This window comes from Hoplias malabaricus, chromosome 5 (genome assembly GCF_029633855.1).
Source record: "Hoplias malabaricus isolate fHopMal1 chromosome 5, fHopMal1.hap1, whole genome shotgun sequence".
Lineage (NCBI taxonomy): Eukaryota > Metazoa > Chordata > Actinopteri > Characiformes > Erythrinidae > Hoplias > Hoplias malabaricus.
Genome location: NC_089804.1, coordinates 22,196,027 through 22,222,077, shown reverse-complemented (window position 1 = coordinate 22,222,077; position 26,051 = coordinate 22,196,027). Strand labels below are relative to the sequence as shown.

General features: G+C 39.8%; 4 protein-coding genes across 6 annotated transcripts; 2 read left to right on the top strand and 2 right to left on the bottom strand.

Annotated features, from left to right (window-relative positions):
* Positions 1-6,418: 6,418 nt before the first annotated feature.
* Positions 6,419-12,983, top strand: tsen2 (TSEN2 tRNA splicing endonuclease subunit). Of its 2 annotated transcripts, none has more exons than XM_066670780.1 (12): positions 6,419-6,510; positions 7,068-7,258; positions 7,416-7,482; positions 7,591-7,630; positions 9,045-9,621; positions 10,027-10,101; positions 10,731-10,781; positions 10,894-11,032; positions 11,566-11,602; positions 11,933-12,044; positions 12,210-12,299; positions 12,398-12,983. In XM_066670780.1, exons 2-12 carry the CDS (start codon positions 7,073-7,075, stop codon positions 12,455-12,457), a joined length of 1,434 nt encoding a protein of 477 aa, XP_066526877.1. In that variant the 5' UTR covers positions 6,419-6,510; positions 7,068-7,072; the 3' UTR covers positions 12,458-12,983. The 2 variants fall into 2 exon arrangements, with proteins under 2 accessions (XP_066526877.1, XP_066526878.1); XM_066670781.1 differs by having other exon boundaries at positions 6,426-6,510; positions 7,071-7,258.
* A 282-nt stretch (positions 12,984-13,265) lies between these two features.
* On the bottom strand, positions 13,266-14,925 carry mkrn2os.2 (MKRN2 opposite strand, tandem duplicate 2). The gene is made up of 4 exons (XM_066670785.1): positions 14,723-14,925; positions 14,603-14,652; positions 14,138-14,306; positions 13,266-13,704 (listed from the first exon to the last, which is right to left on the bottom strand). The coding sequence occupies exons 1-4, from the start codon at positions 14,923-14,925 to the stop codon at positions 13,446-13,448; spliced, it is 681 nt and encodes a 226-aa protein (XP_066526882.1). The 3' UTR covers positions 13,266-13,445.
* Positions 14,743-19,051, bottom strand: mkrn2os.1 (MKRN2 opposite strand, tandem duplicate 1). 2 transcript variants are annotated; one of them, XR_010802613.1, is made up of 5 exons: positions 18,730-19,051; positions 18,609-18,655; positions 17,290-17,452; positions 16,091-16,972; positions 14,743-14,861 (listed from the first exon to the last, which is right to left on the bottom strand). XR_010802613.1 is itself a non-coding variant. In XM_066670784.1 (4 exons), the coding sequence occupies exons 1-4, from the start codon at positions 18,981-18,983 to the stop codon at positions 16,747-16,749; spliced, it is 690 nt and encodes a 229-aa protein (XP_066526881.1). In that variant the 5' UTR covers positions 18,984-19,051; the 3' UTR covers positions 15,633-16,746. The 2 variants fall into 2 exon arrangements, 1 of the variants encoding a protein (XP_066526881.1); XM_066670784.1 differs by lacking the exon at positions 14,743-14,861 and having other exon boundaries at positions 15,633-16,972.
* Positions 19,052-19,528: 477 nt separating this feature from the next.
* Positions 19,529-25,686, top strand: mkrn2 (makorin, ring finger protein, 2). Its single transcript, XM_066670783.1, has 8 exons — positions 19,529-19,653; positions 20,854-20,982; positions 21,089-21,246; positions 21,459-21,781; positions 22,291-22,505; positions 22,766-22,876; positions 24,419-24,563; positions 24,735-25,686. Exons 1-8 carry the CDS (start codon positions 19,628-19,630, stop codon positions 24,882-24,884), a joined length of 1,257 nt encoding a protein of 418 aa, XP_066526880.1. The 5' UTR covers positions 19,529-19,627; the 3' UTR covers positions 24,885-25,686.
* Positions 25,687-26,051: the final 365 nt, after the last annotated feature.

Here is a 26,051-nt window from a genome sequence, read left to right as displayed (position 1 = left end):
TCAATTAAAGAAAATTCAGTTAAAGGTGATTTTATTTAATGTTGTAACTTGTGTCAGTAAACTAACGAATGAAGAACATGATAAAGCGTATTTATTAAAGCACTGGCATCAGCACAAGTGCAATTTGTGCCTGAGGAAACCTGTTTGAAAAGACACTCCGGATTGGAGTGCATGTAAAATACAGTACATTTCCTAGAACACCTTTAAATGGACTTCTTGTAAGAAATTTAGAGAATGAAAAACTTTAAAGCAGCCCTGGAGTTTTTATGAGAACTGGCGTAGAGTTACAGAAATATATATGAAGTCTTATTCCAACATGTCAGTTGTTAAAGGTTTTTCGGGGCTAAAATTCTCTAAAGCAACTATTAGGACTTGTTAAGTGACACTTAAGATGTAAATGTTAGTTATTAAAGGGTCATATAGGTGTCATGTAACCAACTGAACAAACCCCTAGAGTAAAAATACAGGTTTGGTTTTAGTGTGGTGTGTCATTCATCTCTTTACCATCTCCTTAATGTCTCTTTACATCCTCCCTCACACGTCCCATGTTTTTTTCACTGTCTTCCTACAGAAATGGGACAGAACACTGAGCCTGTTGCACGCAAGCCGTTTCTCAGGCATTACATCACCACGATATTGCGTGTCTCTCAGAAAACTGGAAACACACCCTGTTTGTGTGATTGCAAAATCTGAACTGTGCTGCTCCCAGAGCTGATGCATATCTCCCGCTCATAAGATTTCATTTCCAGCTGTAAGATGGACAAGGAGGCTTCTGGCACCTAGTGGAGGCTTTATTGATTTCTAAACACACAATGACCACACTGGGTATTACAGTAAGACTGAGAAACATAATGGGAATTTTTGTGGTCATCCAGTGAAAGTCAAAGCTTAGTTACAAATCAGCATTGGCTTTCGTTTTTGTGCAATAGAAGAGAACATACCCCTTAAGCACACTCTTTAAATTTGGCAGCTTGGTTTCTGAAGATCTTTAGGCTTTCACTTTGTTCAGGAGGAGCATTGGGCAAAAGGGAGAAACACACTGGAGAGGGTACAGTCCTTCACAGGGCATCACACACTCACACCAGATACACCACCGCCCAAATTGTGTTTTTGGACTTTGGGGGGGAAACCTATGCAGACACAGGGAGGACCCACCAACCTCCTCACAGAGAGTTACACCAAAGTGACTTCCACCACAGCATTGGCCTTAGGATTGAATCCAGGACACACAGGATCTATGTGGCTATGTTCCTACCTCTAGTGCCACCACCACGCCACCGTTGATGTCAGTGACATGTCCAAATAAGGAAGTCTATATCTACTAATAAAACTTCCTATTAATACCCTTCATTTCTGTAAGTAACTCTGAATGAGAAGCTGACTGAACCTGTGGATTGTGAAGCTTGCAACACAAGGTACAAAATAAAGCACATTTCTGGGCGGAGCACTGACCTGTCAGTCAAACAATGACGTACTCAGAAGTCTGTGGAATTCAGTCCAGTTTGAGCACTGTTTATCTTTTTCTGCCACTTCCAGACACAGGTTGTTTCCCAGGCTTTTCATGTTCTTGACTCAGGTGTGAGACAGAAACACATCAAGAGCATTTTCAAGGTGAAGGGAATCAGCCACAGATCTGGAGCTACTGCAGATTATGTGATGAACTCTGTGGAATTCTATTGTCAGGTGTCTACTGATGGTCCAAAATTAACCTTAGGCCAATAACAGGAGTCTGTAACTAGCAAAAGCACAGGAGAAAGTCCTACAGCTGAGATTGTTTCATTAAAGCTGCTTTTAGAAAGAAAGTCTCTCTCTCTCTCTCTCTCTCTCTCTCTCTCTCTCTCTCTGAAGGCCAGAAGAATAGACAGAGCTAAAGACTTTGGCTTGGACTCGTCCTGGACTCTGCTCTGCTGCCTGTTTTGATGATGATGATTAAATGTGCTTTTGTGCCATGTCAGCATATCCTTACTTTGTTACTACCAAGTCTCCGGTGACCAGCCCCTGCCAAGATTCTCAGTGGACGCTGCCAAACAATTTCAAAAAATACATTTTCCTGCTTCAAACGCTCTTGAAGGAAGGAGGCCAAAGATAGCACTGGGTTTAGGGAAAGCTTTTGTGTGTTTCGTGTGTTTTGTGGTTCCTCAAACACAGCAGCTCCCATCTGCGTAGAGTGTTTAGATGTGGCACGTGAATTTCAGGGTGTTCATCTGATGTCTGAAGCAAAACACCTGCTGCTGTGTATTCAGATCTGTCTCTAACTCTTATAGACGACACGTGTACGTTTGTAGCCCTTGGCCATCAGATCCCCACAGGAACGTTCCAGAATCAGAACAGTAGAAGCTGCAACTCCACATAAGACAAAAACCCATATAACACCCTTCATTGCTGAAGATGAAGCTGGATGAGCAGTGCAAACACTACAATTTGGAGACCTCTGCTCTGAAGTGTAATACCCTGAGCACATTCTGTAATTAAGAATTAGAAACAATATATTTGCTTTACATTAAGAACATATTCGATTTTCCCAAAAACAGAAACAATACACAAACATACACAATTAATACAACCTTCTTGTTTCTATAAATCATTGCCCATTTTACAGCTATTTTACTACGTATTTATTGAGTTTAATTCATATTTAGGTCCAGTTTCATGCCCCAAGTGAATCATCAAATAAATTATAAAAATCATATCAACTGCAGCTCGCTTTTATTTCATTTAAATATTGTTTCCTGTAAAAATGTGACTAGATGCTGTTCTGCAATTGATTTTTGAGCTGAACACTAGAACTATATCCTTCCGTTCCACACTTTGCAGGAAATGCAGATGTTTTCTTTTCTTTCTTTCTTTTTTTTGACAAAATACAGTGTTATAAATAGTGTGTCAGTCAGAGCCACATGCTTGTGCTTCTGTTCTGTCCACAACTGATTGTAACTAACCACACAGTGGTTTCACACTAAACTGAACAAGCTTATAAAAGTAACCACAATGGAAAAAAACAAACATAAACGCTTCATTTCATTGAACACTCATAAGAAATACTTATCACCTTAGTGCCATTTAACAAGGTTTTATTATCGTCAGCACTGTCTCGCTGAAGTGGGCACAGTGTTCACCTCAGTGTCTGCAGACAAGCTTCTAAATAAAAAAAGAACTGAACTCTATGGGTGTACCGCGCTTATGCTTGTGTTCTTCACGACAGCTTGTGAATATTCACATATAGATACTTTTATATTGTTACAAATAAGATTTTATTCCATAGATTACTTATGGAATATTTCGTTCATATTTATATTAACTTAGTGAATATATATTTACATATTCATATACATGTAGGTCCTGTATACGCATAGATACACTCAGATACATATAAACATTAAAACAATGTAATATCTCACTACCTGTTTCTATATAAATACTTATTTGTGTGTTGTTGTTGTGTGTGTGTGTGTGTGTGTGTGTGTGTGTGTGTGTATGTGTGCATGCCAACATGGTAAATATTTTCAACATTTTTTTTCAGCATGCTAAATATAGAAGAGGATGGACAGACAAGATTCCTGAGACTATAGGTTCTTCTTAGAAAGTGAAGGGATGAACTGTGAGTCAAGAGCTTGTTTGGAGCCCGTTCTTCTCTCTGAGCGAGTCTAATTTCCACCAGCGACACTTCTCAGAAACTCCAGTTTCAAAGCCTTTTTTTAGTTTCTGGCTGTCTGCAGAACTTTGTCCTCTCAGCTCTGACCAGCGGAGAATCGTTGCGGTCACTCATTGCACAAATTCACTCGTAGGTTTGGCTTCAGTGCACCTCCACAAAAACAAGCTTTCTGGCTTGTCGTCCACATCCACGGCCAAACATTTAATCAGGCGTTTTGAGGCTTTGGTGGATGGTAAACAAACAAAGTTCTGTTGATTTTAAATATTTATTTGTGTTTATTTGCACTGAAAGTGTGATTATCAAATGTATTTTCTAATTAGACTTTACTCATTATTATCAGTGAGGTTTTTCAGGGTTCTGAATAGTGCCAAAGAAGATGTTGATGTTATGTGAAAAATAATTAAGTGAAAATTGCATTTGTCCATTATATTTCATCATTAAACTTTACACATTTACTTTCATTTAGTTTTCTTAATTTATAATGAAAATAATAATACAGTATAATGTGTGATAATATTTAATAATGTTTATTTATTATTTATGTTTTATTAATAATCATACATCTATTTACAATTTACAGTTTATTTACACATTTATTTACACATTTATTTACAGTTTACAGTTTATTATTTACAATTTACAGTTTATTTACACATGTATTTACACATTTATTTACAGTTTACAGTTTATTATTTACAATTTACAGTTTATTTACACATTTATTTACAGTTTACAGTTTATTATTTACAATTTACAGTTTATTTACACATTTATTTAAAGTCTACAGTTTATTATTTACAATTTACAGTTTATTTGCATATTTATTTACAGTTTACAGTTTATTATTTACAATTTACAGTTTATTTACACATTTATTTACAGTTTACAGTTTATTATTTACAATTTACAGTTTATTTACAGTGCAGGTTTTATTTCAGAGTTCTCAGTACTGGGGGAATAACTAGGCATTGTTGATGTATAAATGTAAATCACAATTATGAAATTAATTTGAAAATGTATGAAAATGGACAAATATATTTCTTATGCTATTTGCACACTCTCATATTGAGTCTGTTTGTTTTTATGTAGCAACATTATCCTTTCTCTGTGATATTTGTAAAAGACTGGTGTTGGACATGATGCCCTCTATGATACTTCACTTCTCCAAGGCCTTACTGGTAAAGAATTCCCCCTACTGGCTGATGTAAGATTTTCACAGCTCCACTCAAGTTGTGTTTTAAAACCATATATTTTCTAAGACTGGTGCTGCAAGATAACATTTCAGGAAGATTTTTGTGAATGCAGAATTCATACCCCATTTTAACCTTCAATGATTAGTCATTCTAACAGAGACCTATATCGGCACATACCCTGGAACCTTACATACTCTGGACCTCCAGTTGGACATCTCACTAAACGGCTCTGGTCTGTTCTATTCAGAACCTTGTAGACTAAAATAAAACGCTAAAGCTAATAAGTGATATACCAAACTATTCTAGTAGGGTTTTGATCATATTTTATCATTAACTTATTGTTGTCCCATTTTTAAACTCATTACTATGTTGTGTATTGTTTTAATTGTTTAATTGTGTTAATTGTTAATTGTGTTAATATTTTATTTCATTGTTTTACAGCACTGCTTTATATATTTTTGTCTGGTATCATTTTGCACTGCACTGTGTATTATATTTGTAGGATTTGTAAGTTGATATAAAAAATCCTGATTGAATGATTGATTGATTGAAGCATCCAGAACTGAACCAACACCAGAAAACAAAGCTAGAAAAAACAAAAACTTTGGTACTAAATATAAGTGATTAAAATGGAAACTAAGGAAAAACATGATTCTTTCCTCAAAAATAAACTTGAGAAGCAGTAGAGGAATGAGTGTGAAGATACTCAGCTTCACAAAAGTCCATCCCATTTTACTGGAAATGAGTAAATGAAACTATTCTGACTAAGAGTGATAATGTGAACAACAGCAAAAAAAGGCTTTTCTGTCTGCTTTATGCATTTTTAAAGCAAATGTATTGTTTGTTTGTTTGTTTTTACCTTGTAAACATGTCTGTGTGTCTAGAAGTTTGAAGAGAGTTTAAGAATTATATAAGTAGTCAAAGACATGGCTAAGTATTTCCTCTTTGAAACTGCAGTCTTCCGAAGCCAGTCTTGAAAGACAGGATTTAGACAGCTAGTGTTTATTATGTCATAAACCTAACAACCAATTGCAAAAAGGGCTTTTGAGCTGAAGGGGAGCTTTGGAAGTGTGCGTGGAAATACAGACAGGGAGATAGATCTGCATGAATGAATGAATGAATGAATGGAAAGGTTTAAGGTTACATCTAAATAATATTTAAGGCATTGGGAAAAACAGAAAATGTATATTTTAATGAAAAGAGATGTTTTTTATTGATTTAATAGAAGATTAAAGGTTTGCTAAAGTTTTTATCTGGGTTTTATGCATGAAGCTTGTGAGTAGAGTAGGATATTTGGACATATTTGAATAAATGGACATGGTTTACTTAATTTCCACACACACACACACACACACACACACACACACACACACACACACACACACAAATAACCCCTAATAAATAAGATAACAAATAAAAAAAACAAGTGAACTTACAATAATCTAGCATTTTCACTTTTGGATGAATACCATAAAAGAGTATGAAATTTTACTACAGCAGCAAAACTTCATACAAACAACGGAGTGACACCTTTAATTTCAGACGTTGGCAAAGTGTGTGTCCAAATAGTTTTGGCCACGTGGTGTAGACAGGAACCAAGTTGAGCTCAGGAACCCGGTCTGTGTTGACTGTAACAACGCAGTGAAGATTAGCCTAGCATGAGATGAAGTAAGTTAAAGGAGCTTAAATTGGGGTTTTACTACCGCTTATACGAGAGAAAAGTATAGAAATTGTGTTTAAAGTTGTTCGTAAATTCTCTGCTGAAAGTATTTCAATAGCGGTTTTCGGTGAGGATATCGTTAGCTGGATGTTTTACTGGAATTATCCGTTCCACCTTAAATAGTTCAGCAGAATCCAACCTAATTTCAGTTGGGAAAACGTCGCTTAATAAATGCATAATGGCTAATATATATAATATTTAATATATATAAATTCTCATTTAGCTTTCTGTGATGTTTCTTGTGTTATAATCTAAAATATAACTATAAAATTTGAACTTCAGTTTTACAAATTTAATTAAACTTAAATTTTCATTAGAAGGGTTGTTAAGATATATCCCAAAGAATAGGAGGTAAATGGGACTATGGCTGAGTGGACAGGACAGGACAGAACAACATGTGAATTACTGAAGAAATTACTCCTTGTAAACTTTTTAACTACCATTCAAATTCTATTTCATACCTATATTCATTATTATTATTATTACTATTATTAATATTTCCTAGCAGAGATGGAAGCTGTGTTCCAGGCCCCAAAAAGAAGGCCAAAAGTTTATGAAACCTTTGAGAGCCCACTCCCTGTTCCAATTAATGAAGAGTCTTCTCCACCTCAGATAAACCTTGTTTACAAAGCTGAAATTATTAATCAACATGTTGTTGTCCAAGAACCAAACCACATTCAAGCCCTGTATGGACAGGTGAGCTGGTATATTTTTGCTTTACTTTTTAATTGTTTTATAATAATAAATTCCTTTCTATTTAACATGTCTTGTTTCATATTCAAAAATAAACATATCATAGTCATATACCTTTTTTAAATTTACATTTTTCCTTTGCCTTTTGTGTCTCTTATAGGGTTACTTTGGAAAGGGAATTATGTCGAGAAGCAGACCAGAGCACAGTATTTCAGAACGATATGAATGTGGGTGTTATTGGGCATGGTTTCATCCTGACAAACTATGCTTATAATTGTATGTTAAAATACAATATAATAAAATGCCAATTTTTTTTTATTATTCTCTATATCTAGACGCAGGTGAAAAATATTTTCCTGTTATCACCTTATCAAGGTAGGTCATTTGAAGCCTCTTAATTATGATTGCTTTTTTATATATATATTTTATTCACCTTTGCTGCTAGGTGCTATAATTGTGTGAATATCTGTTAGCTGATATGATAGAATTGGCATATTGAGCAGTCCAGTGAAGATGCTCGCTTGCAAGTTACTAAACTAAGAGAAAAATATACTGTGATTGTTATAACTTGCCAAAAATTATTAACCAGGATAATATCTATAATATGCCCATGCTAGGGCGGCATGGTGGTGCAGCAGGTAATGTCACAGTCACACAGCTCCAGGGACCTGGAGGTTGTGGGTTCGATTCCGGGGTGACTGTCTGTGAGGAGTGTGGTGTGTTCTCCCTGTGTCTGCGTGGATTTCCTCCGGGTGACTGTCTGTGAGGAGTGTGGTGTGTTCTCCCTGTGTCTGCGTGGATTTCCTCCGGTTGACTGTCTGTGAGGAGTGTGGTGTGTTCTCCCTGTGTCTGCGTGGCTTTCCTCTGGGTGACTGTCTGTGAGGAGTGTGGTGTGTTCTTTCTGTGTCTGCGTGGGTTTCCTCCGGTTGACTGTCTGTGAGGAGTGTGGTGTGTTCTCCCTGTGTCTGCGTGGGTTTCCTCTGGTTGACTGTCTGTGAGGAGTGTGGAGTGTTCTCCCTGTGTCTGTGTGGGTTTCCTCCGGGTGACTGTCTGTGAAGAGTATGGCGTGTTCTCCCTGTGTCTGCGTGGATTTCCTCCGGGTGACTGTCTGTGAGGAGTGTGGTGTGTTCTCCCTGTGTCTGCGTGGGTTTCCTCCGGTTGACTGTCTGTGAGGAGTGTGGTGTGTTCTCCCTGTGTCTGCGTGGGTTTCCTCCGGTTGACTGTCTGTGAGGAGTGTGGTGTGTTCTCCCTGTGTCTGCGTGGGTTTCCTCCGGGTGACTGTCTGTGAGGAGTGTGGTGTGTTCTTTCTGTGTCTGCGTGGGTTTCCTCCGGTTGACTGTCTGTGAGGAGTGTGGTGTGTTCTCCCTGTGTCTGCGTGGGTTTCCTCCGGTTGACTGTCTGTGAGGAGTTTGGTGTGTTCTCCCTGTGTCTGCGTGGGTTTCCTCTGGGTGACTGTCTGTGAGGAGTGTGGTGTGTTCTCTCTGTGTCTGTGTGGGTTTCCTCTGGGTGCTCCGGTTTCCTCCCACAGTCCAAAAGCACACATTGGTAGGTGGATTGGCGATTCAAAAAGTGTCCGTAGGTGTGTGTGTGTGTGAGTGAATGTGTGAGTGTGTGTGTTGCCCTGTGAAGGACTGGCGCCCCCTCCAGTGTGTATTCCTGCCTTGCGCCCAATGGACCCACCGCGACCCTGAACTGGATAAGCGGTTACAGATAATGAATGAATGAATGCCCATGCTGCCATTTTAAACTGTGCAGTCAATTTAAACATGCAATCTTTCTTCTGTTTTAGATATCAGAAACATGTGAGAATGGCCCGCTCTGCTCTTCTGGCTCAGGGATTAGATGAAGAGGTTGTCGATCAAGTTTTGGAAAAGTTAACACGTCCAGTTGATCTGGATATAAGACAAGAACCAACTGAAGAGCATGAAAATGAAGAACAATTTAGAGAAAAGGAAAGTCCAGATTTGGGAGCATCAAAGGCTCCATCTTTAGATTGTTTAAATCAGGAGCAGTCAATGGATTTTGTAGCGACTGGAAATGGTCAGAATGAGGAAGGGAAGCACTCAGACAGCTCTGAAGCCTTGAAAACACGTAGGCAAGGAGATCCTCTGTATGATCCTCTAGCTAAACTCTATCCTCAAGAACCTGAGCAGGTCGATCCGAATGCGCTTGCCAAGGTGAAATGCAAACGACATGATGACTGGATTGTGCACTGTGGATGTAAACTGGAAGAAAGCCAGATTATGAGTGTCCTGTCCAAGTTTGATCCAGAAAACAATAGGTCGTCTGTAGCTCATGGATATGTTCTGGTGGAGGAACCCTGTGAAGGAAGCTGTGGGGATCCAGAACAGGATGATGAGTCCAGGGTAAATATATACAAGCATACAAAAAATAGGAGATGCCAGAATGATGAAGGGGTTGATCTTAAACCTCTGAATTCTAGATTCATTATCGTACATTTACAGTACTTTTTAAAATGTAATTACATAATTAACAGATATGATAATAAACTGCGAGCTATGAGTGAGAAATAGTTAAGTAAAAAATGCACCATGCTTTTTTTTGTTGGAGGTGATAACTCTGCCTTCTAAGGGTCAGATTGGGGCATCCATTATTAGGTAAATCCATATTTTGTTTCATTCTTAATTGAGCAAATGACAAAAATAACTGGCAAAGCAAATTCACAGCTGTATTAATTGGACTAAGTTTTAGATTCCATTCATTTATCAAACACACATGCACTTCATGTTTAATTCTTTCCTGTGTTCAAGGTCAGTACAGCCAAGCTTGTTTGCAGAATCAACCCCTTTAACATGATGGAATACCTACAGCTCAGTTATGAAGAGGTAACGCACATGCTTTCATTTTAATATGCATTCATTATGTACAGCTGTATCTTGTATAAGGCCCTACTGCAGTGGCCTACTACTACTCAGATCAGGACATGATAAATACCTCAAGTAAACCGTATTGTCACAGCTGGATTTAATAAAGGGAATTCAACACGTAGAGCCAGTACAAACAGTAGATGAAGCTGTGAAAATGTTCAGCTGTGGCTTGTCCGTGCCCCCTTCTGCCACAAGCCAATATTAACACAGGCCTCCCTGAAGGATAAACGTGCTGACTTTAATACTCCAGTTGATGAATAAGAATAAAACCTAATTCATTACAGATAGAATTTACCCAAGGGTGTATTCTGAGGGTCATGGCAAACGGTCAGAAATGTTATGTTCGGTTATTTACTGACCCTGGTGTAGTTTTTACCTTCCAGTCAAATGCACTGGTGTTAAGTGATGGTAAAAAGCTATCATAAGTTTAAAACATTGGCAGTGACAGTGCAATTCACAAAAAATTCCTAAGTGAACCTATTCCCACCCACATAGACTAACAGAAAAAAGGCTACTGAGCTTTAGTGTGACTTATCAGGGGAGTGTTTTCTTTCATTACTAATCACTCATGCTCTTTTATCTTCTAGGCTTTCTTTCTGGTTTATGCTTTAGGATGCTTATCAATTTACTACGATGGGGTAAGTTTTCCACGTGTCATAAAGAGAACACACAAGCTCTATAGATGGTCATGTCATATTTTCCAGATGGTTAAATTAGAAATTATATATTTTAACTTTTTTTTTTCCCCAGGAACCCCTGTCAGTGCTTCAAGCTTGGAGACTGTTTCGATCAGTTCAGCCCAACTTTGAGATCACCTACGCAGCCTATCACTATTTCCGTAGTAAAGGCTGGGTTCCCAAATCTGGGATTAAATATGGGACAGATTTAAGTAAGAAAGCACATTTCTGATGTTCCACTTCTGACATGCCAGGAAAACTAATGCTTCCCATGAAAAATAAATAGGATCCTTGGATCTGTTAAAATGTAAATAAAGGGCCTTCCAAAAGCCCTTCCAAATTTCCTAGTGGATGTTTACAAAACACAGGGCGAAGCGACCCGAATTGGGAAACTTGTCATCAGAGGAATTGGACAGTTGTGTCTCATTTCTTGATGTCAAACTCCACACCCGATTGCAATCACAGCGAGAGAATTTCCGATATCACTGGAGGATGATGGGTAAATTATTTAGATGGATTAAGCATTGCTTTCCTTGATCCCCTTACCTGTTCCCCCACTGTTTGAATGTCAAGGCCAGGAAACTGACTCTTGGCAGTGAACTTGAAGAGCACGAGACTGAAGTCATTGCTTCTCGGCCACACTTCGGACACGCTACTCTCGTGTCCGGAGTAGTGTAGAGTTACTTGTGTCTTTGTTCCAGAGGCAGTACTAGCCTTGTCTTAAATATTTTGGTTTCTTCAACAGCGCTCTATCGGAAAGGACCGCCGTTTTATCATGCAAGGTTAGTGTTACTCTTTTATCTCAGCTTTACATGAACAACATGGAACGAAATAGTGGATAAATGGGTCTGTGTCAGTGTATTAGGCCTAGAGTGGAAGAAGAGGTTGAAATCAAAAACCTGAATAAAAAAAAACAGTCCAAACAAAATCAACAAACCACCTGAATAGAAAACAGTGAATCCATTCTGGACTGTGTCCTTGATCATTGAATTATCACATTTGCAAAGTGTTATAGAAAATGGATTGATGTGATTTAAAGCTACAGACATTTATTAATCAACATTTTGGAGACATGTGCAAGTTACTACAACTGCTTCTATTGTTATTTGCAGCTACTCGGTTGTGGTGGAGAGAGTTGATGAGTCATTCCAAGGTGCTGCTCTGAGACCCTTTACCTGGAGGTCTTTTGCTGCTTTGAGCAGAATTACTGGTAATGTCTCAAAGGTAAGAGCGTATCTTCAGCAGAGAGCTTCAACCAAACACACAGTGTGTATAAAATTAAGCGTTGCAGCGAAGGGGGAAAGATGGGGCACAGCTGAAGAACAGCTGGATGAGTAGTTTTCCAGAAGGTTCTAGTGCTCATATTCTGACTTTTGGTTTTCTTTGCAGGAGCTGATGCTGTGTTACATAATCACACCCTCAGATCTGAAGAAAGAGGAGGTGTCCTCACCAGAGTTTTTGAAAAGGGTCAGAGTTCAGGTCAGATATTTCCCTCGCTCTTAGGGTTCATTAATATATTTATATCTGACCTGTCTTTCTGACTTGGCCTTTGCTTTTGTGGTTGGATTTTGTTACAGGAGCTTATTGTAAGCAGGTGGATATCTTCACGGGAACGAACAGAGCAGGATGAAATTTAGAACATTTTGCTTGTTTACCAGTAAGTTGCTGTGCGGAATATATTTGGATGTTAAAAAACACCCCGAGTGTAATTGAGTAATTCAGTTTCCTTGTGTTTGTTTCATCTGATAATGGCTGTTTATTTAAGCTAGGGCTAAACTTGGATTACCAACAGAAAACAATAGGTAAAACGATAGTGGTCCAGTCGACGAATCTAATTAGACAGGGTGCAGCCTCAGACAATGCAGTGGGCCTTATGTAATGGGCTTAGTTCATTGTCAATACGAAGGCGGGGGGGTATTGTCACACAAAGAAAGAAGGGTGTGTAGACATATAGACGTAAAGACAAATAATAGTTTATTGAAACACAAGATCCAGCAGTAGACCTTACAATGGAGAAAACAACATTTAATAAATACTGGTAGGGAGCCTGTGAGTCCTGTACGGCTGGGTACCTGCATATTTCGGGATTACCACAGATAAACCACCAAACCCGACAAAGGTTTGTTTTTGAACATGCACATTAAAATAACAACAGGGAAAAAGGCCTAAACGTCATAGTTTCTTTATGCGTGGAGGTAGTTTGATTTGAAAAGAAATTGACATTTTTCTTTTCCTTCTGATAGCATTCATTTTAGTAAATGAAAGTAAATTAGTGGCTACAGCTGTTATTGAATGGGCCACTGCTCATTCTGCCTGATATCTATGAAATGTTAGGAACACAGCCATGTACAACTCACATAAGACTGTCAAAACTTACCAAATAAAGACTCAAACATGTCCATTTGTCCAAACTAGACGCTTATAGACGTTTATTTACTGGCTTTTCAGAGATTTTCTTTAAATCTGCTCCTTTGAATGGAAACCCCGCTTGTGCTGGTCTCTAGCCCTGAGTTCACCGCTCCTGCTGTAGGCAGTTCTTGAGCTTAAACGTATCGTCCTACGTGAGACGGATTAATGTACTTATCGTTATATAAAAACAAACTTTCTTAGACGAGGAACACCAGTTCAGGACTTGCTCTTTCCTTCTTCCTCTTCATCACTCTGACCTTCACGCGAGTCTCTCTTCGGACTGTCCACGATGTAGAAGTGGTTCTGGGAGATCTCCCGATACAACATGCTGTACTTTGATGCCCTTTTGACCCGTGGCAGGATGAAAGTCTGTGTGAACTCGTCTTTGCTGAGGGCTCGTTTTGACTGTGTGGCCAGGACGCAGTTAATGAACATCAGGGTGTAGCTGTAGCAGTTGTGGTTCTCTTCATCAAAGCTGCAGAGGACGGATTGAAAAAACAAAGAGCCTCTGAATGATGATGAGTTTGTTTTTCGGTTAAAAATCAGAGTCATCAGTGATTCATAAAGCCACAGGAGATGTTTGGAGGAAGAAATACACAATACTTAGAAAAGTAGCTACATGCTGCTTCAAAATAAAGTAATGTATGACGTCTAAAGAAGATGCAAAATAAAGACAAATTTGCACGAGTACGACAGCTATTTCTGCCTTAATTCAGACTGTTGAACGTGCAGCAAAAAGTGGATGAGCTTGAGAAATAACAACCCCATACTTCTAAATGATTGCCATAACTGAGAACAGAGCTTAGAAATTTAAATGTTGGCGTATTCCTTTCAGATGAAGATCGGACCTCCCCAGTCACCATCTTAAACATGTCCATTGACCCTCAATGTAACAGATATAGACCTACTTTTTCCACAGTGGATCCCACATCTGAGCAGCGGAAAATTTCTCCAGATACCGGTCCCACTGATTGATGAGGTTGTACATGTCTGGCTGAACTAAGGGCACACTAATGCACCGCTCCCATCCTTGATGGTCTCTGCGGACCCCTGTTTTGGTGTAGTTATAAACCACACCTTAAAAACAATTAAGGAAAATAGTTTTATACATTTGTTCCATAGTTATGTAGAAGTATTTATTTTAAAATAGATTCTCTGGGATTATCTTAGACACCTGTCTGGAACACAGAATGCTAGTGTATATTACATTGTAGTTACGACATTAATTAGAAAAATAATTATTTTGTTTTTTCAAAAAGGTATTAAGTATATTTTTAACATTCGGACCATTTTAAAAATCAGTTTTGCTGGATGCTGACTGTTAAACGAGTCTCAAAATGTTGTAGAAGAATCTTCAAGACAGACAGACATACCCTTTGTGTCAGTGATTCCAGTGTGTAGATCTGACCCGCCATCAAATTCTCTGAAAGAAAAAGGTACAATTTCACGCATCACTCTGGTTTAACTCTGAACTGGTCGTACTCATTCCATACCTGAGGATGTTGTCTTCTGTTGGGGCAACGAGAAAGGCACATGGAGCTTTGTGTCCGTTGGAGAAGGGGTCAGGCACACTGATGGGGGCTTCCTCCAGCCTCCTGCCGCTGAAGCTTACACCACATTCAGGGCATTGCTCTGGGACAAAGAAACAAAAGATGTCCTTGTTACAGTGGCTGAATTTAATCACACTCTTATCCATCGAGGGAGAACACTTCTCTCCTCAGCTTCCTGCTTCATTCTGGCAGCCAGGGTCCGGATGCAGTGGAGGCCAACAGGTGTGTTTTCAACAGTCTGACGTCCACTGGTCATTTGTTACGAGCCTATCAGGTGTCAGCTAACCCTACACCTATGGAAGAGTAGTGTCCGTTTTCACAGAAACCGTTTGTTCTTTTTAACATTCCTTAATGCTTATGCATGTGCAAATGACATGTCACAACAAACATTGCTTCAGCCTCTGTGAAGATCTGGGTTTCTCCCTCCTGTCTAGAATGTTCTGGTAGAACTTCTACCATTTCTACCGTTCAGTATAAAACAAGCACAATAAAACAATGCGACTGAATCCTACTTCATTTAACACTTCACAGCCCAATATCTCTAGCTTATCTATAACTTCTCTAGCTTTAATGCACATCCCAACTTAAGACTGGTATATTTAATATGAAAATACATCTTAATGTTTGGGGACACCAAGTTCAAAGTGTAATGGCTATGAATGAATTTATTTTGAAAATGTTATACTTAGAAAGCAAGGTGTTGCCAGAGGTTGTAGCATCTGTTCTCAAACTGCTGTCACAGAGTTTTCATTTGTTTTGTGATTGCTGCACATTTTTTAACAATATAAAACATTAAAAATTGTTCAAATAAACCTTTTTCTGTGTGTTTAACAAGAGTATTTATTGTAAGAAAATGGTTTATCTGAGTGAAACAAAAGGCAGAATGGTTAGTGATCAGATAACCAAATCTAATTACACTGGGTGTGTCTGTGGACAATGCTGTCAGCCGTATGTATGGCGTAGCGTATTGTCAGTGAGGAGATGGGGCATATCTTCACAAAAAGAAAAGAGGGTGTTTAGGTTCACACATATGGATATATCAAGACACCCAACTGTTTATTCAAGCATAAAATCTTAACAGTAGTTCTCAGATATGGAGGCAAGAAGCAGGATGATGTAGTCATTTTCATAGCAAGTTTTCAAATGTTCTGAGCAGTTATTGCTTGTCATAATCATGTAAGTTATTTTGCATTATCATTTTTACTCAAGTAGTACACAATTTAACATTCTCTGAAATGAGATGCAGTTACTTATTTCAATTTTATTTTTAATATGAAAAAAAAACATTTTTAGAATTAGAAATAGAATTACTTTATTGATTCCCGCTCCGGGTGACTGTCTGTGAGGAGTGTGGTGTGTTCTCCCTGTGTCTGAGTGGGTTTCCTCCGGGTGACTGTCTGTGAGGAGTGTGGTGTGTTCTCCCTGTGTCTGCGTGGGTTTCCTCCGGGTGCTCCAGTTTCCTCCCACAGTCAAAAATAAAAAAAAACACGTTGGTAGTTGGATTGGTGACTCAAAAGTGTCCGTAGGTGTGAGTGTCTGAGTGAATGTGTGTGTCTGTGTTGCTCTGTGAAGGACTGGCGCCCCCTCCAGGGTGTGTTCCCGCCTTGATTCCAGGTAGGCTCTGGACCCACCGCGACCCTGAACTGGATAAGCGGTTACAGATAATGAATGAATGAATAAATCACTTTATTGACCACTCTGCTTGCACACAGAGGAATTTGTTCTCTGCATTTAACCCAGTACATGCAGTGCAAAACACATTCACACACACACTTGTGAACACTAGGGGGCAGTGAGCACACATTCCCAGAACAGTGGGCAGCCCTATCCAAGGTGACTGGGCAGCAATGCCTTGCTCAAGGGCACTTCAGTCATGACCGGCTCTGGGGATCGAACTGGCAACCTTCCGATTACACACTCAGTTCCCTAACCACCAGGTACTTTTTTTTAATTAATTGAAATTCTGACTAAATTGAAGATATCTCATTTTTTTCAATGGTGTAAAAGCCACTCTGAAGTATTTCTTCATACACCTTGATGTACATTGAGGCACGTTTCATTCTGGGAAGAACTTGTGAAGTGGTGAATTCATTCCTGCTAAGGGAGACCTTATTGTCCAGTGCTCGCATGTGATTTATGAAAGTCAGTGCAAAACCATAACAACAAGATCCAAACTCCCTCTCCTCATGGAACCTGTAAAGCAAAAATACATTTTTACATCAAATAATCCATAGGGATTTTGTCCCCTTTTCCTACAGTAAAAGCCTCTTTTGTTCCGTGAAAGCTTCATATTAGATGCTGGATCATGTCTGTGTGGATTTGACAGCTTGCAGAGCTTAAAGTGGTCAGACACTAATATTACTACAGTGCTGGGGACCTTAGCATTAGGCTGTCAGGACAGGGTTGATTTGAACCATGGCAAATTGCCCGACACATTTAGATAACTATTATACAACCTATATATTGGTCATATAATTCATTTAAGTTAACTCGTAAAATAATTCACCCACCTCTCTGGAGTCCATTCTGAAAGTGCTGAAAATAGCTGCAGTTCCTTATCCCAAGAAGCTATGAGGGAGTCTCTCCACGGTGGGACCAGCTGTATACACACACACTGTTCCCATCCACATTGATCCATCTGCATTCCTGACAGAGTGTAGTTATAGACCAAACCTATAAGAACACAATATATATTTTATATTTCACCTGAACAAAATGTGATGTTCATTCATTCGTTATCTGTAACCCTTATCCAGTTCAGAGTAGTGGTGGGTCCAGAGCCTACCTGGAATCATTGGGCGCAAGGTGGGATTACACCCTGGAGGGGGCACCAGTCCTTCACAGAGCAACACACATATTCATTCACACACTCACACCTACGGACACTTTTGAGTCGCCAATCCACCCACCAACGTGTATTTTTTTTGGACTGTGGGAGGAAACAGGAGCACCCGGAGGAAACCCACGCAGACACAGGGAGAACACACCACACTCCTCACAGACAGTCACCCAGAGGGAATCCACGCAGACACTGAGAGAACACACCACACTCCTCACAGACAGTCACCCAGAGGGAATCCACGCAGACACTGAGAGAACACACCACACTCCTCACAGACAGTCACCCGGAGGAAACCCACACAGACACAAGGAGAACACACCACACTCCTCACAGACAGTCACCCAGAGGGAATCCACGCAGACACTGAGAGAACACACCACACTCCTCACAGACAGTCACCCGGAGGAAACCCACACAGACACAAGGAGAACACACCACACTCCTCACAGACGGTCACCCAGAGCAGGAATCGAACCCACAACCTCCAGGTTCCTGGAGCTGTGTGACTGCGACACCTACCTGCTGCACCACCGTGCCGCCCTTTCATCCAACTTCTGAAATTAATGGTATTTACAGGCAGTGTGCCTCCTTGTTGCTGCAGCAACTGCTTCTACAATTGTGAGAAGGCTTTACATTGCTGTGAGGATCTGATGGCATTCACCCTCAAGAATATTAGTAAGGTCAGGTACATATTACCATACTAATTCATATCTAAGTTATTAGATGCTGTTCCATTAGTCGAGACAGCACTACTGCCCCTGCTGCAATGCTGGGGGATTTATGCCCCTTTATCCTATACTTGGCATTGGGTTTGTTGGTATTTGGCTCATGGGCCGCTGCTACAGGGTTGTTTAAAGCTTTTCTGTGGAGACTAGACAAGATGTGTGTTTAATACAGACACAATGGGTGCTCGATAAAATAGTATTATTCAAATTGTCTGCAGGTTATTGTTGCTACTACTTTATTGAAAAGGTGCTGTAACTTTACCATTTGAGTTTGAGACTCCAACGTGTAACTCGGTATCGTTCCATTCCCTTGAAAATAAAAAAAGATATTAAATAATGTATAATTACAAATATTTCTTGAATAAAATGCTCATTAAACTCACCCTAAAAACTGAGGTCCGTCGTTTGCTCCTAGAAGGAACGAGCACGGAGCTGTGTGTCCGTTTGTAAAAGGATATGGAAGCGACACAGGTGCGTCTAAAAGTCCAAAAGCAAGAGACTCGTTACAAACTGGACACGTGTTTCTCCGAGCACCAGTTTGTTTTTGTTGACAGAATGATGATAACTTGGTCGTTTGGTCTGAAAAATTAAAAATATCTCTGCCACAGTGACTGAACTTCACCACTGTTCTGTCCATCTGAAGTCCAGTCCAGCCCTAGTGACTGGGAGTGCTTCACAAAATGATTCGATTCCTCGGTTCCTCGAGTGTCGATTCTAAACACTCATGCGTGTTTACCTGCACATGTGTATAGAAAGCTACGGTGGCCTAGAGACTGAAAACGCAACCATAGTTAATAAGTAAATTATGAGAAAATGGAGCAACATTAACTGATGTTTATTATGATTTTGTGCTCTTCTGTTTTACTGTCTCCTTGTTAATATTGTCCTTTCGCGAGTGTTTTAGTGTGTGTCCCAGTTGAAGTATTAGATTAAATTATTTGGCAAATCTGAAAAATCCCGTTTTGTTTGACAACAAAATAAACAGGTAATGACGCACAGAGTCTGATGAAATAAGCTTTTACAAATGTTATCTCGAAGAACCTACTTAGAAGTAATGAGGCTTTATAATCACAACCATAGAGGACAGTATAAATGATGATTTATGTCCCGAAAGTGCTCGGGACACAATGTTGTGAATATCGCGGTATTAATTGTTATCGAATATTCTGGCAACGCCTGCGGGGAACCAAAGCGCTTTTGAATGTACGGAGATATTTAGGTGTAACACACGAACGTAAGAGAGGGCAATAAAACATAAACTGCGCAAATTAGAGATGAGAAATGTCTACGAAGCAAGTCACTTGCAGGTAAAAGAGCTGGGTAAATATAATAACGGTATAAAGAGCAGAGGGAGAAGGAGTTGGACGCGTCTGTGAACGTGTCACCGTTGACTTTGACGCTTTTCAGAGCGGTGTTAGCTGCAGCCGGTTAGCGCTCTGCGTTCCCTCAAAATTCGACACTGTTTTGATTCGTTTTACAAACGGCTTCATAAATATACTGTTTTACTAAATCAAAGGGTAAACACAACTGTACTGCTTATATCATTGACTTTTTATTTAAAAAAAATAAATCGATTTATATATTTAGATAAACCTGTATTGTCTGCTCTTTGGAAATGTTCCGTTCCACCTTAAATGCTGCTGCAGATTTGATGAGATATATTTAACTTTAAGCATTTTAAGAAGCTGAAGAAGACGTTTTTTGTGAGTGTGAGTTTATCAGCAATGTAGAGGCCTTTCAAATTATTCACTGTTTATTTAAATTAAATTATTATTATTATTGAGGTACAACATATAGTGTCAACTTGGCCAGGATCTCATCAGAAAGCTTCGTCTTTCATTTCAGTGATGAACCGGATCCGTTTGTAGTCGACACACGTATGTTTTGATATTTAGTTACAGACCATTCCTTAGCTCCCTTTCACCCTGTACTCCAGGACCCCTACACAGCAGGTATGTTTTGGTTTGTGGATCATTCTCATCACTGTAGTGGCACAGACGTGGTGGTGATGTGTTAGTGTGTGTTGCGCTGGTACGAGTGGATCAGACACAGCAGTGCTGCTGGAACAGTAGTTCTTCAGAGTGTGTTAGTCACCCGGGAGTCCTCATGAGTGGTCACAGGATCCACCAGTGTCCATCTGGGGCAATGAGCGGGTTAAGAATTCCAGCAACACAGCTAGGTCTGAAATTTTTGTACCAACGCAAAAAGTTAACATGCAACTACTACTCCACCTGTGTCAGTGTAGGACTGAGAATGACGGTTGTGTCTGCGTTGGCTCTTGTTTTGTCAAACAGTCTTAACTGGAGGTCACATATTTGCTCATGATGTACACGAGAGGAAGAGACAATGAAATGTCAGCATTCTTTTACACAATAATATTAATGAAAGCATCCTACACGGTTTACTTGATGTTGGATGGCTGACTGTTTACCAGTTTGTCACCACATCATTGTCAGCAAACGAAACATATCTTCCTAATATTTCTTTTCTTATCTTCCTCTGTGTAGATACTTCATTCATGGCGTTTGTCGAGAGGGGAACAGGTGTATGTTCTCCCATGATCCGACAACGAGCAAGCCCTCAACGATATGTAAATTTTACCAGAAAGGGATTTGTGCTTATGGTGAACGATGCAGGTAGAAACCCTGTTTATTTGTTTTATTTTAAAGTGCTTATCTCTTGCATGTTAATGAATTGTAAATTCCATATTCAGTTTATATCTTGTATTATTATGCACTACAGATATGATCACATCAAACCAGGTGGACGAGGGGGTGGTCCTCCTGTGGAGCACACAAATAGGGGCAGCAGCAGCAGCGCAGGGGCATCTCTGCCAGGACCCGGACCTCCATCGAATACTGGCAGAAACACTAAGAAAGCGATAGTGTTGAGAGACAGAGGTATGGCCAAACGACGATTAATTAAATAACATATATTTTCTATGTAACAGACAGGCTATTCTCAAACTAGAGTGATTTTAGAGATGCTTTACCTAAGTGATGAACAAAAACAGAGCTAACCTAAGTCATGTTTATTATGTGTTTATTCGTCCTTGTTGTCTTGCTGTGTCTGGGTCCTAACTGCGCTCTCACTCTGTCAATTCTCTTTGTAGCTTTAGCCAGTGACAGTGTAGCGAGCAGAGGCCAGCCTTACAGTGCAGAAAGTGCAGAGGTTCTGGACTGCTGGGATTACAGAGACAACTCTCAGGCCAAACCTCACTCTTACCTGGATGCCATCCGAGCAGGACTGGATAGTTCAGCCACAGCCAGCCCTTTCCCTGACGTTCCCCATCAGCCCCAGCTCTGTCCTTATGCTGCTGCTGGTCAGTGTCACTTTGGAAACACCTGCCCGTATCTTCATGGGGACATGTGTGAGATCTGCAGGTTGCAGGTTTTGCATCCTCACGACCCGGAGCAGAGAGCAGCACATGAGAAAGTGAGTGTTTACACTGGAAAACTAGGGCTGAAATGCTAATTCTGTTTATATTGCAGTTGCCTTTAAATTAACGAGGGCTGTAGTTTTTATTATAGAGTACATCTGATATTTCAGGTCGCCTGTAGATGTGTTAATCCAATCACAATTATCACCAAACCTTTCAGCACAAGTCTACAATCTAAATTTCTTTCAGAATATCAATGAAGACTTGCTACTGATACCTCTGATACTGTAATGCCTTTATTATGGGCCAATACCAGCTCATCTCTGTCTATCTGTGTATCAGTCATCAGTTGCCATAGTGATTTTAATTGGTGTTATAAATATGGTAAATGCTATATTTAAGGTTTAACTCAGCACTGTAATTAGTACAGCTGTATCATGTTGGTTTCTGTTAACGTATTTTCACTTAGTAACTTGATCGTGAGCATTCAGAGTTTGACTCTATGTCTATAGTCTTACGTTTATATAAAGGAAGCTTGTTTAAGCGCGAGGTCTGTCCTGTGCAGATGTGTATGATGGCGTTTGAGATGGACATGGAGAAGGCGTTTGCGGTGCAGCACAGTCAGGATAAAGTGTGCAGTATCTGTATGGAGGTGGTGTACGAGAAGGCATCTCCATCTGAGCGAAGGTTTGGGATTCTCTCCAGCTGCTGCCACACGTACTGCCTCAACTGCATTCGACAGTGGCGCTGCGCCAAGCAGTTTGAGAACAAGATTATCAAGTACGTAACCCAGCCTTTCTGACAAAATGAATGTAATTATATCAATTACACTGCTTTTAAAAATTAAGTTGCATTAGGTTTACAAGATCATTTAAAAACAACTAAACAACACTGAAAAGTTTAAGTTTAATGGAGTAAAAAGTCAATGAAAAATAGGGAAATAAGTTTAAATTAAGGGAATGGTTTATTGAAGAGCAGTCTAATGCTCAGCCTTTCTGCGTTATCTAATGTGTAAGCATGCATTGTTGGGTGTTGTCCAGGTCTTGTCCAGAGTGCAGAGTGGTCTCTGAGTTTGTTATTCCCAGTATCTACTGGGTGGAAGATCAGGATGAAAAGAATCGTCTCATTGAGGAATTCAAATCTGGAGTCAGGTGAGAAAACGAAGCTCTATCTTTTTAAAGGCTAAGCAGCAGCTCTATGAAAGTGTCAAACAAATAAATACAGTGGAATTTGAGTTCCTAACTTGTGTTTATTGATAGTTAGAAAACATGTTATTTCTTACTAATTCAAGGAATAAGGTTTAAAAGACCGTTGGTCCCCCCCCCCTATTAGAGTTGGGAAACTCTAATAGGCGTCTTGTCTGTGACGTAGATGGTGGACAACAACTCTAGAAGCTGCACTTAATTTAATGAAAAATGATGAAAAGGTGTGTTGTTTTTGGCTGCAATCATTCAATGTACAGTGGGACATCTGTGCACAAATGGCCCAAAGATCCCAAAATATCCAGAAAATGGACTAAATTTGTCAATTTTAAACGGGCACTTTGGAAAGGACCATCCGCTCACTCCGTTATCTGTAGCTCATTTCACTGGCGCTTTTCCAACAATATGGGCATGTAAGGACACCAACGAAAGGTGTTCAAGAGCCTCTGTAACATGGAGGTAAACAGGGTAAGGACACTCACTTCGCCTGTTTTAGTTGGTGTTAGTTAACGTTAGCTTGACTTGCTAAACTCGGTGGCTCAGATTATACTCGGCTGCGTAGCTGCATTACGGAGGTTTATAGTGTCGGATGAATTCGAGTTCGACTTCGATCACATTTACAAGAATAACGGTACCTCTAAATCTGAGTTTAGCTTATTGCTAGGCTATTGTCATGAATAATGTTGGTTATTTAGCTAGATACTGTCATAACAGTCAGTCATAACGGTGTTTTACTGCGGTGTTGTTCAGCTGTTGTCCACCAGTGACGTCACGGTTGCATTCAAGAATTTCCGTAGCGAGCTCGGGTTTTTCCGTCAATTTAATAAAATTGTCAGTTTTAAAGCAAATTAAGCTGCTATTTTCATTTTAATTCATACTTATATATGTCAGTAACTAAAATAATGTGATATATTCACGGAGATCCATTAAGTGTTGCAGATCTGTGGAGTCTGATCTCAGTGTTGTGTATAATAATGAAAATGGGGGCAGTTCTCCATGGTCTTGTTCAGTTACACCCTCCTCGTGCAGTGAGGTGAAAGCGACATGATTATTACACACTCACTTAAATAGAAACCCAAAGGTCAACCACCAGTCCTGCCTTTAGAAGTCAGCCATAGGCTTCCCCACAGTGCTACTGGTGAACTGCTTTTGATCCCGTTAAAGCTTGAAATAACTTAAAAGTCTGCTTTGCTTAAGCCACAGTTGTAAAAAGCCTGTCATCAAAAATAATGATTTAGTGTTTATTCTGAGATAGATTTGTCATCCCTGTGATGAATCAAAGAAGCCCATATTTCCTTCAGTGTTGTGAATTAGAGCCTCAATGCTGTAACTCTGCTCCTATCACTTATTGTTTCCCCACTTGTTTAAAACGTTTTCTTCTAAAAGAACAAGTTTATTTTTTTTATAAGGAGCGCCATGTGGAACTTTCTCTCAAACATATTCACCCAGTATTCTCATCAAAGACTCTTTTGTCCTGGTTTTTTTTTGCAGCAAGAAGCCCTGCAAGTACTTTGACCAGGGGAGAGGAACGTGTCCGTTTGGAGGGAAGTGTTTCTACATGCATGCCTACCCTGACGGAACCAGAGCCGAACCAGACAAACCTCGAAAACAGCTCAGCTCAGAGGGAAACGTTAGGGTAACTTTCTTCTCCAAAATGACTCTCTTAGAACTTACTGACCACTGTATTAGAGACTCTTATTCTGTAGTGTCTTCTCCCTGTCCTCACGCAGGTGAGATGTCAGCGGGGGGCGGTATTATACTTTCAGAAGACGTATTTACTTAAAAAACTGTTCCTTTTCCCCTTCAGTTCCTTAATTCCGTTCGGCTGTGGGACTTCATTGAGGAACGTGAGCACCGTGGAGTTCCACAGTTTGAAGATGAGGTCAACGAACTTGGAGAACTCTTCATGCAGCTGTCTGCAGCTGGAGAGGAAAGCGGAACCTCGGCATCCCACTGATCTCTCTCACACACACACACACACACATCCACATCTATAGGCTGACCTCGGGTAACCAGGGGTTCATATCTTTGGTGACTGTGTACATTATCTGGGCAATAAAAATGTACTCACTGGTAAAGCTTTTTCTCTTTATGCTTTGAGGTTTTCTTAAAACAAGACAAAACAAAAAAACCCTAAAACTAAATTTTTACCTGTGGTACATTTTTGTGGAGCGACCTGTCGTATGATGAGTGAGACTATATTTAAAGGCACATGTATTGTTTCTGTAAGCTGCTATGTTTTCATGATACGTGTTAGGATCCCGAGATTTTTTAATGCGTCCAAAGAAAACATGTATCATGGAGAAAAGGAAAAAAAAAAGAAAAGAAAAAGAGACCTGGGACATCATGAATGCACTTGAGTAGTGTGTGTATAACAAATATTGTGTATTTAAAAAAAGTATAAAGGAAAAAAAAGCAAAACATACTGTAATTGTTGCACTTAGTCCAGTTTACGAAGACACAACTTCTACTATTTTTGTGGAGAAAATGCAATATTGGAAAAAAAGAAAAAAGATCCATTTCTTGTAAGTGCTCATTCCTTACCTATGAACTTTGGTAAATGTTTTTAGGACTGTTTAGATATGGTATCGTCGTCCTGAACACAGGAAGATTAGAACCGAGCTCTGTCCATCTGGTGTACACCAAGCTGAAGGCACCTGATAAGAACCATATTCTTTTGTTCTGACTTTGTCTTGTTGAGTGACACTGGTGAGATTTTAATAAACTAGCAGTGAGTGAGTAGCTGTTTGAGTCATAGAAGTGTCAAATTGGAGCTGACAGAATGCATGTGATTCTTCTGCTGTGAGCTCTGTTTCCTAATCGTATTCTAACCTTGGGATAGTCACAAATATATGTAAAGGTTTGTGTTAAATTACATTTTTTTTTCTGGGCGGCACGGTGGTGCAGCAGGTAGGTGTCGCAGTCACACAGCTGCAGGGTCCTGGAGGTTGTGGGTTTGATTCCCACTCCGGGTGACTGTCTGTGAGGAGTGTGGTGTGTTCTCCCCGTGTCTGCATGGGTTTCCTCCGGGTGACTGTCTGTGAGGAGTGTGGTGTGTTCTCCCTGTGTCTGCGTGGCTTTCCTCCGGGTGACTGTGAGGAGTATGGTGTGTTCTCTCTGTGTT